Source organism: Phalacrocorax aristotelis, chromosome 8, assembly GCF_949628215.1.
Source record: "Phalacrocorax aristotelis chromosome 8, bGulAri2.1, whole genome shotgun sequence".
Classification (NCBI taxonomy): domain Eukaryota; kingdom Metazoa; phylum Chordata; class Aves; order Suliformes; family Phalacrocoracidae; genus Phalacrocorax; species Phalacrocorax aristotelis.
Window position 1 is genome coordinate 30,889,222 of NC_134283.1, and position 14,067 is coordinate 30,903,288.

The 14,067-nt window shown below is 38.8% G+C and overlaps 1 protein-coding gene across 5 annotated transcripts in view; it reads left to right on the forward strand.

Annotated features, from left to right (window-relative positions):
- Nucleotides 1-324: 324 nt before the first annotated feature.
- Nucleotides 325-14,067, forward strand: part of RANBP17 (RAN binding protein 17) — a 163,038-nt gene continuing 149,295 nt past the window's right edge. The window contains exons 1-8 of one of the 5 annotated variants that reach the window (XM_075102211.1): nucleotides 325-450; nucleotides 1,128-1,280; nucleotides 4,280-4,426; nucleotides 5,407-5,497; nucleotides 6,662-6,828; nucleotides 10,229-10,294; nucleotides 10,817-10,921; nucleotides 13,609-13,774. In XM_075102211.1, coding sequence (XP_074958312.1) covers nucleotides 433-450; nucleotides 1,128-1,280; nucleotides 4,280-4,426; nucleotides 5,407-5,497; nucleotides 6,662-6,828; nucleotides 10,229-10,294; nucleotides 10,817-10,921; nucleotides 13,609-13,774 — 913 coding nt within the window. In that variant the 5' untranslated portion in view covers nucleotides 325-432. Of the gene's footprint in view, nucleotides 451-1,127; nucleotides 1,283-4,279; nucleotides 4,427-5,406; nucleotides 5,498-6,661; nucleotides 6,829-10,228; nucleotides 10,295-10,816; nucleotides 10,922-13,608; nucleotides 13,775-14,067 lie in introns of those variants that run through there. The other 4 variants (XM_075102208.1, XM_075102212.1, XM_075102209.1 and 1 more) reach the window with 4 other exon arrangements.

The window sequence follows — 14,067 nt, forward strand, 5'->3', positions numbered from 1 at the left end:
GTGCAAAGCCAAATATAGATTTACAGCAGCACCAAAATGCGGTAACTACTGAAAACCATGGCCTTTTCAGTCAGGCAAGATTCCCCTACTTGGCTGCTGGCACCGGGAGAGGAAGGCAAGCCCGCGCACAGCCACTCGCCACAAGACCGCCGCCCGTGCGGTGCCTGCACTGACAAAATGGCGCCCTTTGGCCCTGGCCTCGGCGGGCCCGTGCCACTCACCAGTCGCGCGACAGGGCCCAGCGCCCGACAGCGGCCCCGCCCCTCCCGCCGCGGCCCCACCCCGCCCCAACGGCCGCCCCCGGCACCGCCCCGCCCCGCCCCTGGCCCCGGCCAGCCCCGGCCCCGGCACGGCGCGGCTCGGCACTGCCCCCTAGCCCTGGCCGGGCCCGCGGCCCCTCCCCGCTGCCCGCGCCCGGCGCCGCTCGGGAAGATGGCGCTGCCCGTCCAGGTCAGTGCAGCCGGCGCGGCATGGGAGGCGGAGTGGTGGGGGCGGTTGGGACCTGTCCTGGCCTTTGGGGTGCGACCGGCCGTGCGGGGACGGGGCCGCCATGGGGCTGTCGTGGGGGGCGGCGGGCCGGGAGCTCGGGAGAGCACAGGGAGGGAGGGAGGTCTGTCCTGAGTTGCGCGGGTGAGGGGCCAGGGAGCCCTCGGGGCGGCGTGGGCGAGCGGGGCGGCGTGGGGCCGCGCTGGCCGCGGAGTGCGGAGGTTCGCCCTGGCAAGGGAGCGAAAGGTGCCCGGGGGCTGTCCGGGGAGCGGCGGGCGGTGCTGAGGCGAGCGGGAGCTGGCGGGCTCCGCCGGAGTGCTGAACCAAGGTCGCGGTCTCGGGTGGGCTGTGGTCAGGCGGGAGCGGCGGGCTGGGTTTGGTGTCGGAGAACGGGGCCGGACACGGGTGGTGCTGGCCTGGCTGTGGGAGTTGGAGCGGTGCTGTCACACTGTGTGGCGCGTGGTGCTGGTACCCGCGGGGCTGGAGGGGGTATGGGGCGGCTGCTCTGCCGTGGGTGGGGGGCTTTTCACGTTCCCCATCGCATTAGCAGCGTGTGTTCGCTCGGGACGCTCAGTTTATGGCTGCTCCCCGCCTGCGTGGGCTAGCCGCACCTGCTCTCCTTTTGCCACTTGTTCCTGCAGGCGTCGGTGAGTTCCCTACGCCACCGCTTCCCCGAAAACCCGCTGCAGCCCCTCCCCGGGGCTTGTCCGAGAGGAGCCTCGGCCACTGAAACTGTGTCTGAAACAGCGGAGGAAGGGGGCGCGGGAAAAGGGCCCCCGAAGGCACTTGCTGAGGTGTTAAGCATTCATCCGGAGTCCCTTGGGGCATCCCTGGGTCGGCGGTAGCAGTCTTTGACACTGTCAGAGAGGCCATTTTAGGCATTTAAATACTTGGGCACCTGGCATGCCACCTAAAAGAACCACTAAAATATCTTTTGTTACCACCTCGTACCCAAATGGCTTTTCTTTTTACAGTGTGGTATTTCAGCGGTTATGCCCATCCTGTTGGAACTTTCATAATAGAATGTTTTCAGTAAGAAAATGCTGATTAAAATCAAAATGTCTGTGGGAATTCGTCAGTGTCAGCAAAACTTTAATCAGGAACCTACCTGGTTTCCTGCCAGTTTGCTTGGCTCCTTGGCTGCCTGCCTGGTGGGTTGCTGCGGAGCCGGGCCCCCAGCATTTCTGGCCCTCGGCTCTTTCACAGGCTAGTAGGAGAGCTGCCAGGGACTTCTGCGAGCTGGAGAGGTGGGACCAGAAGTATCTGGAGAGCTTTATTTAGGTTATTCTGGAATACTATAAAAGAGTGATGGGGGGGGGGGGGGGAGAAAAATCACAGTATCTAACCTTTTTCATTAGGATGTGAATCTCTTTCTTGGAAAAAGTTACACTTCTTTGTGATCAAAAGTGCTACTTCTTATACAGGTCTGTTTCTACTCCTGACTCACTTAAAGCAGCTAGCATCTAACTGCTAGATCCTCTTCACTGACACTGTTTGCTTAGGAATCACCTTTCAGCTGTTGATAAGGATTTGAGTAAAGGAGGTACCTGAAGGCATCAGTTTCAAATGTTTTGTCTCACAATAAAAAAGGGATTGTGGCAGTCTTCGGTTTTCTGAAGAAAATGTACATCTAATATAGAGAGCTAGTTTTTGACTTCTCATTGGTTTCTCCAAGTTTTTTTTTTTTCCTTAATAAAGTTGAATAATATCTCTGTTGCTCAGCTGAGTTGCTGTCATACACAAGATTTGCTGATTTCCAGTTGTATGTTTTGGTTTCACTCTCTGAATCAAGGAAAATCAGCATGTTTTCTCAGTGCTACACATAAAATACAGCCCAGAGAACATCTAACAAGTTGTTTTGCAGTCTCAGAATTCTGAGCAATTTATGGCCATACCTCAAATCTACCAATAAGAAACTTTATTATAACATTCTCTTGAGACCAAACAGGTCGAGGTTAAGCATTTCAAAGTGCTGAAGGTCCATCAGTCTCAATATCCAATAAACCAACTTTTCTTTGACGATTATTAGCTAGTTTTTGTTCAGGATTGTTTTAACAATTTCTGGTGAGTTTCACTCAATGTCCTTCAGAGGTTTGCTAATTTAATGCCAGTTAGTATGCAGATGACTTAGACCTTGGTGATTGGGTTGATATCCCAGTTTTATTCTCAAACTTGTAGCCAAGTTTGTCCATACTTGAAAGTCAAATTTCAGGTCAAATAAAGGAGGGTCTTTAACATTGCTGGTTATGATGCGATAATTTGGTTCATGCTTCTTGGATTGTATTGGAATTGTTCCCTTACGGAAAGATGCATTGTAATTTATGTCTGAAGACTATCTTTGCTAGATGTCCTTATTCCCACGTTTTACCCCAATTATGTGTTTTTTGTGTTGTATTATATTTTCCCTATTGTGTACGCTTGTGTTTTATGAGTCTTCATTTTGACTTTAATTGCCAGGGATCTTGGTTCCTTTAAAATTGTGTGCTGGATTGTTACCTGTTCCTTATTTTACCTCTGCAATCTCTGAACATGGAGGGGGAGGGGAAACAAAAACAAAGAATATCTCTGCTGAGCTTAATCTTGGGCTTATTTGATCTGTTAATTGCAGAATAAAATGGTTATTTCTTAAAATTTCTCCAAAGGAACAAGTACATGACTACATTTTCACTGAAAATCAGGGACTCTTAAAATGTTGTTATTGAAATTCAGGAAAAGGTGACCAAAACCAGGGACTCCATATGCACAACAACAACAAAAAATGGGGAAAGGCCATGATCTTTTTTTTTTTAATGATAAGAAGCGTGTCTCTAGGAAGTGACATGTTTTGATTGGCAAAACCAAATGTACTTGGGTTGCCAAAGACACTATTGCTGTCTTGGATTTTTAAAAGGCATCTGAGCTACAGTATAAGTGATGCTGGATTGTACTAAACCAAACCTTTTATTTCAAGTACAAAACATCTTTTTGGAATGGCTGGTGAGCAGTATTTTGACTCAAAACTTTCGTCAAATACTGGGTGTTCTCTTTTACTCTTCTTTCTAGGCCACACTCAAGTCATCAAATATTTACCGGGTGCATTCTAATGATATGTCTGGCTCTTGATGAGAGTTTCATAGGCTTTAGGAACCTGTTGGATGCTGAAACTTCTGTTTGTACAATAATTCTGAAATGTGCTCAAAGGGTTCATCTCTCCTGTGAGACAGAGACTAGTACATATAAATCATGTCCCTCACATAGGTGAGATACTTCCTCTCCCACCTTCTTTACCAATGAGAACTTTTTCAGCTTCTAAGCAGAGAGGAATTTTAGCTCTTCTGTTGCTACTATAGCTTCTGAATTGTCCCATCTTTCACTGATATTTGTATTACCAGATAGAGACAAATGCTGATTTTTTCTGGGTGCAGTAATTTGATGAGTAATTACAGCTTTTAAAATAAATTTGCCAGAAGTTTTACAAGTAGCATAGCTCAAACTGTTCACTGTACTCCATGTTTTCATCTCTCTTTGAAAAAGCTATGGACTTCCCATCTGAAGACTCAGAAAAACAGATGGATTGAGCCATATTAAAAAAAACTTGGATAGCTGAGAGAATAAGAAATGGCAGCTTAATTTCAAGTTATTTTTGGCTTCTTGTCACAGAAAGCCTCATATTTTGGTAATTTAAATGTGAATCAACTGGAAAGCTTAGCATAGGTAACAGTTCATGTTACTGATATAGTATGTAGATTTAAAGAAATCTTTTAAGTGTTTGAAAAGTCTTCATGGAAGTTTAAATTATGTTCTTTCCTAACAGAGTCTGGCAGAACTAGAAGTACTATGTAACCACCTATATGAAGGAACTGATCTAGCACAGCGAATGCAAGCTGAGAAGGTACTCTTGGAGCTTATTGATAGCCCAGAATGTCTTAGCCAATGCCAACTTCTATTGGAACGAGGAACAGTAAGTATGTGGAAGATGTGTTTTCCATAAATGTAATCATGCTTGTGGAACCTCACATAGATTTTTCAATCATTGGTCATTACCATGTCAGATACTAAAGACAAAATGCTTTCCTTTTTTAATACATATTCATATGTATACATTTTCATAAATGATTCTAGAATTCTTCTCATTTGGAGGTGGTCTTTGTAGAATTGACAGTACCTTGCATTAGAGATGTTAGGGACAAAAAGGGAAAGTATCTTAGCTTTCAGTACTTTCAGAAGGGATCTAATCAGGGTTTGTGTCACTTGTAGAGCAGTGTTGGGAAACAGTGTGGTATAACCTGATGTTTGAACATCACCTTGTTCTAGTTTCTAGGTATTAGCTACAATGAAAAAAAATGTATTAAAAAAATCCTTAAACTGCTTCTCTGTTGTCTGTTAGTTTAAAACATTCTCTTACCATTATTCAGTTTCATTTTTGATGTTTAATTACATAGTTAACTCTAGATAAAGTGGTGGGGGAGTTGATTCAGATTTGATAGTCTAAGCTAAGTCCAGTATAATTCTTGTCATGTTTTTCAAATCATTCAGAGAGAGAATGAAAAAGAAGAAACAGATTTAAAAATACCTTTAATCCAGGGCTGGACCCATGGTAATCATCCCATGGTTCTAAATTATCAAGTGATTTAAAAACAGGTTTCAAAATTAAAGAACTCCACTGAATACTGAAATTATTCTTAGATGAATGGTTTCCATCAAGGGGGATGATATTTTTAGGTCTCCAGTATTTTATTAGTGCTTTGTAATTCATGTTTATTAATAATGAAACAAAGGTATTACTAAAATACATCTTTTGTAAATTTTTGGTACACTTAACAAACATAACCAACACCTGATAACCCCTTTGGTTTATTGATTATTAATCAGGTTTTGACATATTGTCCCTGTCTTTAATTAGCCTTTTTTTGAATAATATCTTTTGGTGTGTTTTTGTAGACATCCTATGCTCAGCTTCTTGCAGCAACATGCCTATCTAAGCTTGTAAGCAGGGCATCTCCATTGCCTATTGAACAAAGGATTGACATACGTGAGTAAAGTTTGTGGTTAAATTTTCATTATAGTTGTTGTATCTAAAACTTCATGTTGGCACAGTAACCATTCAGTTTTTTCTCTAGTTCCCTCCATTTACCAAGCCTGTTATTCATAAGGTAGTCATTGTGAGAGAGGCGATTGTGAGCTCTCTCATCATTTCTCTGCAATTAGCTCACATGTAACATTTCCTTGTTTCAAAATTAAAATAAATAAATATGTTAGCTCAGATTACTTCATATTTTTAAAAAATACTCATTTGTCAAGATAGACGTTTGGTATTTGCCCCACAAGACATTAAAGAGATTTAGTTCATGGTTGTAAAGGATGAAAGCTGCAGATACTGCTAGTACATCTGCCAGTCACTTACATCTAACATTGCTCATGAGCAGCTCTTAACATCTGTAGAAGTCATTCCAGGGCAGTTCTTACTTGGAGGATTAAGATCCTACAAAATTTTCCATACTTTGTAGGATCTATGTTAAAAGTAGTTGCTATATCCTAAAAGAGTAAGCAAGTACGTGTTAAGTCCTGAAGAGTGAAAGGCGTTGCATGAGGAATGTATGGTTCAATTTGGATTTTTAGAAAATCTGCACTGTTTTATCAGTTCTGTGGATAGTGGTACTATGAAATGTGTCGCCGAGAATCCACTTCTGATAAAATATTTCAGTGTTCTTTTACGTAAAAATTAACTTCAATCAACTTTATGTATTTCAACAGCTTTTGGAACAGGTTAACTTCCTTCTAGTTAGAGAGGAATTTCTGCAGCTGCAATGTGCATTGCCCAAGGGGATGTTCTAGTTTGAACTGAGAACATTCAGTAAGGACTCTTGTCTGAAAAAAACTTTTGTGTATCTTGAGCTGGCTGTGAGAGCTGCTGTTACATAGTGAAATAATCAGTGCCCAGTATATGGGATTGTAATGAAAAATTACCCTGTTTTACCTGCCTGTGTTCTCTGAATTAAAAAACTGTTGTCATATGTGTCCTAGAATAATGATCATGTATGTAATGTGCTTTGTGTTACTAAATATACTAACCATAAGAGTATAGTTGGTTTGTTGTTTTTTTCTTAAATCCATGCTTTAAGTTTCTATTAGAACCATTTAATTCATTTTCTTTGCAGAAGAATTGTGTTGCTCATATCAAAATGCTTCTTTACAGGAAATTACATTCTGCACTACGTAGCATCTCAACCCAAACTGGCTCCTTTTGTCATCCAAGCTCTTGTTCAAGTCATTGCTAAAATTACAAAATTAGGATGGTTTGAGGCACTAAAAGATCAGCTCATCTTCAGAGACGTTATTACTGATGTAAAAAAATTTTTGCAGGTAGGAAACAATTGTTCACTTCTGCCATATTTTTCTGTTTGGACCTCTTCATTTCTGGTGATCGGCATGTTATGTCACTGAGTTGTTATATACTTGGGTGGGAAAAAGTGTGAAGAGTGTTGCTTAAAACAGAAGATAGCCCTACAGTGAAGGGCAGGTTTGATACTTGTGTGAGTTCGTGGATTTTGATGCCTCACAGTATTCATAGAGCTGACATGTTTTCTTGTTGGCTTTCTTTTTTCTAAGCACTTCTTCATAGTGTGGTTGTAGAACATCAGCCCCTGTTGTCAAGCCATTCTATTTAATGCCTTAATTTTTTTCAACTGATGTGGAGATACATTTCTGATAGCATTACCTCCAGTTACCTGGTTAGAAACACTGGTGCGGCACCATCTGAAGAGTAAGACTGAAATGTTTTAAAGCATGAGTCTGATTGTGATTCTTGTAATGATGGCAGCTAAAATTGTGCTGAACTGTTCAGTTCTAGAATTAGTTCAGATGTATTTTTTCAAGTACCTGTTATAGAGGGTTGATCAAAAAGATACCTTTATATGCTGTTTGTTGGAGTGTTCACTGTTATGGTCTTATATTGTTGCTTTTCTGTCTAAGCAGTGGGACTTCACCGGCACTTTAGCAGATACCGCTAGATACCCCTGCTTCTGAAGTTACTGAGGAAAGCTTGTGTAAAGTTAGAATGGTGGTACTCAAAATTGCAAGACACTGTGTATATATTTGTTATGTGGTTGTGGTCCTTGTTTGCCCCATTCCTTCTTCACTTCATGAGAAATTGATGATTCATATTTGTGTGCGTGGGTACTTCAATACCTGCATATATGTATGTTCTCTCTCCATACATGTAATGAGGAGTGAAAGGAAAAAAAAATACATTCTGTGTCTCCTAGGATTATAGTGTACAATATAGGGAGATAGATAATAAATTTAAAGTGTTTTTATAACTTGTCTTGTTTTAGCGTATGTGTCTAGATCTAACATATCACAAAAATGATGCATTCTAGGTAGGAATGTGGAAGGATCACACATCTTCCCTCTCCAGTAATTGGATGAGGCAGGAATGGTCTTGTTTTACATTTCCTTCCACATTATTTCCTCTTCCCCCACTGCATTGGTCACTGTTATAAAGAAGATGCATTACAGGGTATAGAGGTGATCTTGCTACATAGTATTTGAAAATCGGAAATAATTTCTCCTAATGTCAAAGTGCAGTCATTTGCTATGAATCGCCACAGCTATGGACTGTCCACTATGCAAATTTACATGTCAAATCTAGAGTAAATACTGTCAGACACAGTGGCTAAAGATATACAGCATCCTCTGTGAAGTAAGTTTGGAGAAAGTGATTAGATGTCATGAGTTGTTAGCCAGACTTGGTTATTTCACACATTTAACATGTTATTTCATACATTTAACATGTATAACAAGGTTCTTAAAAAGTTTTCTGGGAGATGGGTAATCTGCTTAAAAAGTTAATATGAATTAATCTTTCTCAGCGTCTGTGTGAATGTGAAGCCTAGTACTTATTTTGAGGAAAAAATAACTAGAAAATTTAAGCTATTTGGAGATTTACTTCCAAAATGATCCATGATGTGTGTTTGTGTTGGTGATCCTGGCAACTCAACAGGAAAATATCAAGTTAACACTTCATGTTTCTTGTCAATGAGTTTCTCATTTGTTTTTCAGTCTTACTATGTTTACAATACCATTCAAGTTAATGTACTTTTTGAGGTACATTGGGAATGACTAATAAAAGATAAGTTGCAATATTCTGTTTATTAAAAACAAACTCAAGTATACTTCTCCACCATATTGCAGTTATTTTTATGAATGTACTGTAATTGGATTTTGCATTTATTATTAAAATGATTGCAGTGTGACTCTTTAGTGTGTGGCTCATTAAAAATAGAGATTTAAGTATAAAATTTAGCTTCTTAAGAGATTTCTTTAGTTAAATTAAGAATTCCTGTAGAAAAGAAAATTAAGCCGTAGATCTACTAGTGAATTAAATTGTAGATAAAAATTGGAAAAAAAAATAATCCCTAAACAGTACTAATATATGTTAATAATTAGCATATGGAGGTTTCAAATACATATGCATTAGCATTCCAGATTGAACTTCATCCAGTGTGAATCTGAGTGTGATTTAATATAGAAAAAGACATTAGCAGCTATGTCTGCAGCTCTGTTCTGAACTCCTTCATAATTCAACACACAGGTTTTCAGACCTGTGAAAAAGGAGACGTTGCATTTTTCCATTCTTGCAGGTTTGTGTCATGTAAGGAATATTCGTATAGACTATTTTAAGAATTTGAAATATAAAAGAAAGTTGTGTTCAAATTACAGTATAAGGTGTTTAATCCTCCTGAATGCAGATAGGACAACAATATAAATTTTGCTTGAGAGTTCTAGTTCTCTGAAATTTTCACTTTTGATTTGCTTTGGTGCAAATGACAATACAAACTAGGTGACAGTGAAAAGTTAGGCCACTTGCTAAGTAGCCAGGTTCTTCATTAGCTGAACTCCGGGTGATCTTCAGAGTTGTGAAAATGAGTGTGGTTATGACAAATATCAGGAAAATTTTGACAAGAATGACACTTCTTTTGGACACTGGGGGAGCTGAGGCTGCAAACTGCAGCTGTGAAAGTAGACATAGACATCTTCCCCCGACTCAATGACAAGGCCTAACTGCAGTTGGTTTTAATTGTTTTTAACAAAGCAGATTTTTCTACAAATGCTCAGTGAAGACAGCTAAATTTTATTAACTAAATGCAAAATTCTGCATTGTATCTGAATTTTGAAATGTTCCAAGAAACTTAAATACTGATGATCCAATTGTACCCTCAGATGCAAACATTTGACACGTACTGCCTCACTTTTTAGACACAAGATTTCAGAGGTGGAATATACCATTCAGTTCAAACCAATCCATTGTATATTACTGTGGCGGGAGAAGAATTAGGTTTTTTGCATAGGTAGCATTTCAAAACTTTTTTTTCCTGAGTGCCCTGTGATCTTTTTCATCCATGCATAGCTTAATTTTTTTTAGTGGTTTGAATTTCATGCTGCTTGCCTTACCAGCTTTAGAATACTGAACAGACCTTTGAGAAATGTGTAATAGTGAATTTCTAAATTGCGGTTATTTAGAGTGTATTTTTCGGATGGGTTTTGTTATACAATTCTTTAAATTTATGATGAGGCTTTTTTCAGATCTAATTAGGCAGTTTGAATGTCTAGTTCTATTAATAATGATAGAATTTGGCATGTAAGTCTTCTAAACAGCTTAGGATATCTCAGCCTAAAAATTCCTTTTGATTCTAGAAATGTTGGAAAATACTAAATAAAAGCTGTGATGTTTGAGCAATCCTATGTTTTTTTTTTTCTGTAGGGCACTGTGGACCATTATATAATAGGAGTAATGATTCTCTCAGAACTGACTCAGGAAATGAATCTAGTAAGCATGTTTGATTTTTTTTTTTTTTTCCTTCTGCAAGGGATGTATGTATTACTGATAAAGCAGTGTTGGATGTTTCTGCCCTTCATAAAAATGATTGGAGAAACATTTCTTAGACATGAAGGGATTAACACCTTCCTCCGCCTGCCAAAATACATAGAGACACGAAATTCTTAGTGTAGGGACTCTGCCTGAACCAGATGCATACCATATCTGATACGGGGTAAAGTTTCTCTTGTCACAGTCGTTAGAACTAGTAAAGCAAACTGAATGATCAACTTTTGCAATTGTATTTCTGCTAATGATTTTCTTTTGCCTACATCTTAACCTGAGGAAGTTCCTCAGGCCTTTCTATCAGAAGGACATACAGCCTTAAAGGGAAAAAAGGAGGCGCTTCAGGAAGCTGTCAAGACCTATATTTATATTTAATTTCTAGTATAAAATAATTAATCTGCCAGATATACCTATCATCTAGTTTAGCAAAGAAGGGAGCATTGTTTATTATGTCCTAACTTTTCTTAGGTTGATTATTCAAGACCTTCTGCAAAACATCGTAAAATAGCTACCTCATTCCGTGACACCTCTCTAAAGGACATACTGATGCTTGCGTGCTCTCTTTTGAAGGAGGTGAGGATTTTTATAATTGAACCTAAATTGTTACCATCATAATTGTCCCAGTTTCAGTCCTTAATATTTTCTGAATTGATGAATTGTGTATTTAAATGGATTACATGGCACCGATTAAACTCAGGTGACCAAAGAAAACGTTCAAAGACAATAATGCTGATCTTCCTCCTCTCTTGCTCTCTCTGTCTTTCCCTCTGTGCCATCTGTCTATATGTGTTGCTGTAAAGGGTGAAATATCTAAATTCTAAGCTTGTCTTCTTTTTTGATGTTTGTCTTAGTTGTATCTCAATTTTGCTGGGCCTACCATCTCAGTATTTGCTAAAAGAATTATTTATTAAACTAGGAGCGACTAAGAAGAAAGACAAATTCTTTATCTTGTGGTATGGCAGCACAGTCAAGTCTGGCCAAGGTGGTTTTCTCTGTTACTAGTTCCCTTATCCGTTCTGTAACATTTTGGGGTGATTCAGGCTGCAGCTTCTCAAAAGCCTTGACAGGAGGTGGTGAAGAACAGCATGCTGTAAGCTAGGTCTCTCAGGATCAGGTAGGTTGAACGGAGACCAAAGCTGGAATTTGCACTTTCTATTTTGTGCTAATCAAGGCCTTCCATAGCAGTGGAAGTGACACCATGAGGTACCATTCTGCTCCTGTCAAGCTCAAGCAACTCTGTACTTTTGAGAGCAGCTTATTTTTTTAAAATTGCCTAATCTCTTTTCTTTGACTTATTTGGGAGTGCTGGTTTATTTCGTTTTTCTGAAAAACAAATTAATTTGGTGCTAAAATTTGGACACAGGCACGTAAGCTAAGAATTTAAACACAGATGCCATGAGAGTGGGCCAGTAGATAATAGTAGCAATTGCTTTTTTGGCTAGAGGTATAATTCTCAGGGTACGTGATTAAGGTACTGTTATAAAATAGGAGATAAACTGTATTAGCTTAAATTTCTTTCACAGTATGTTTTTAGTCTAACTAGCATGTTTTACCTCACGTTTGCAATAAGTTTGAAGGGCACATGTGGTCAGCTGCCACTGCTCAGATGGCAGTGTATTTTTTTTAATATACAGAGTAATTAAACAACGTGTAAGCCCTTTCCTCTAAAAAGGAAATGCTCTGCTAGTGTACACAGGATGTTTTAAATCAGTGTTGTAATTGCATATTACTGGAGAAATCACACACAATTTTAAAGAAGAATTAGATATTTTTGAAAGAACCTTCTTTCATATAGTAAACTCCATTACACATCAAAACAATAAATGTATTTGTGAGAACCTGTATGGTGCAGCAGCCACTTCCTAGCTTTCTTCAGGTTCAGCTGGTCTACAGGTCCTTATTTAGTGTCTCATACATTGAAAGGTTTGTCTGAATGACATCACACAGATTTCCAGACAGAAATATAAGAAAATTATAATTAGTATCCTTATAATGCCAACTTTAGTATATGAAGCTGGTTTTAGAAATATTTCGGTGTCTGTAATACACTGAAAAATACACTCAACTAACAAATGTGGAATAACTAAAATAATTCCAAGAGTTTAAAAGTTACAGAGAGGATTGGTGGCAAAACAGGTTATGTTTATACAAGACATACAGAAATTCAACATTGTTTTCAAAGCCAAATTGATAATTTAGTGTCAATTCTAATGTGGTGCAGCAGTTATTATCAAGTTAATGAGACACGAAACACAGTTGACTTTAATTCCTATCATTGGAATTTAAAATATTTTTGTTAATGAACTTGAGATGCAACTTTGAATCTAAATAAGGAACAGATGAACTAGATAAAGTTGTTGCATTTGCATTTATTTTATTGTTTTTCCAGACAAAATTATGCATCAGTGACTAATGAATTTTAGGTTTGTTTTCAGTGCCTTTATATTGTGTGTGTCATTTTGAGGTAGTAATTTCTTTAAGATAAAATGTTATTTAAATTATAATTACAGAAGGGGATTGATAAAAATGTGTTCTTACACAGTATGTTGAGTATAGACTTCCAAATCCCAACAGATTGTTTTGCTTACAAAGTACCTTTTTATTCTGACACTACAGGGGTTATAAAGCAGTGGAGACACTGACAGCTGTATTTAAACAGGTGTTGTAAATAGTTGCATTCAGATTACAGACTGTTCATTGCATTGCTTTTTAATGCCAGGTTTTTCTAAACTTGCCAAAGGAACGGTGCTTGAGTACGCATACTGTGAAGCTCATACTGTTTAGTAGCCTGGACATCAAACTGAAAAATAACCAATTGTTGAGATATTTTTTTACCCATATGATGTATATGGCATATACTCCACACTGGTCTGGAGTAACTGAAAGACAAGAACATGGAACCTTAGAGTTTAATTTCTGCAGCAAACATTAGCACTGTGTTAACAGACAGTATCAGTGACACGCTAAGTTCTCCCTATAAGTACTTTATAGAAAAGGATTATTTCACCTGGCTTTTAAAAATTATTTATAAGTCTGGGAGCTTTAATGTGACATGGAAGCTGTCTCTGAGGTGGTAATACTGAGTTTCACCTTGCCTCTAAGGAAAGGCAATACGTTTTATTGTTGAAGGTTTTATTTTCCTCTTAGTATGTGTACTCTTGCTCTGAACTTTGAGTTTTACATCCAAATATTTTCCTTTTCTAAATTGTTTTTAAAGCATGTTCTGTGTAGGTGACCTAACAAGATTTCTTTCTCCTTAGCTCTTGGCAAAACCTTTAACTCTTCAGGACCAACGGCAACAAAGTCTAGCAATGCAACTCTTGAAGCTTGTATTAAATTGTCTTAATTTTGATTTCATTGGAAATTCAGCTGATGAATCCGCAGATGACCTCTGCACTGTGCAGATTCCAACAAACTGGAGAACAAGTAAGAAAGGATCATAACTGTTAATAGTCTGAAGTCTATACCCTGTGGACTGTGTAACTTTTGTCACAATACTTGCAAATATAATATAATTTTTAATATGGAGTAGAGTTTTTTGCTGGTGAGTTATCGGTAAACGTCGTCTTTTATTTCTCTCACACTCTTCCTATTGTTATTTTTACAGACAGAAATAATAAATGTAGTCTATAACATAGATATTCACAGTAAATCAAATTATTCTAATTAGACACTGAATACTATTCTCCCCCCTGACATACGAACACCTTGAAGAGGTA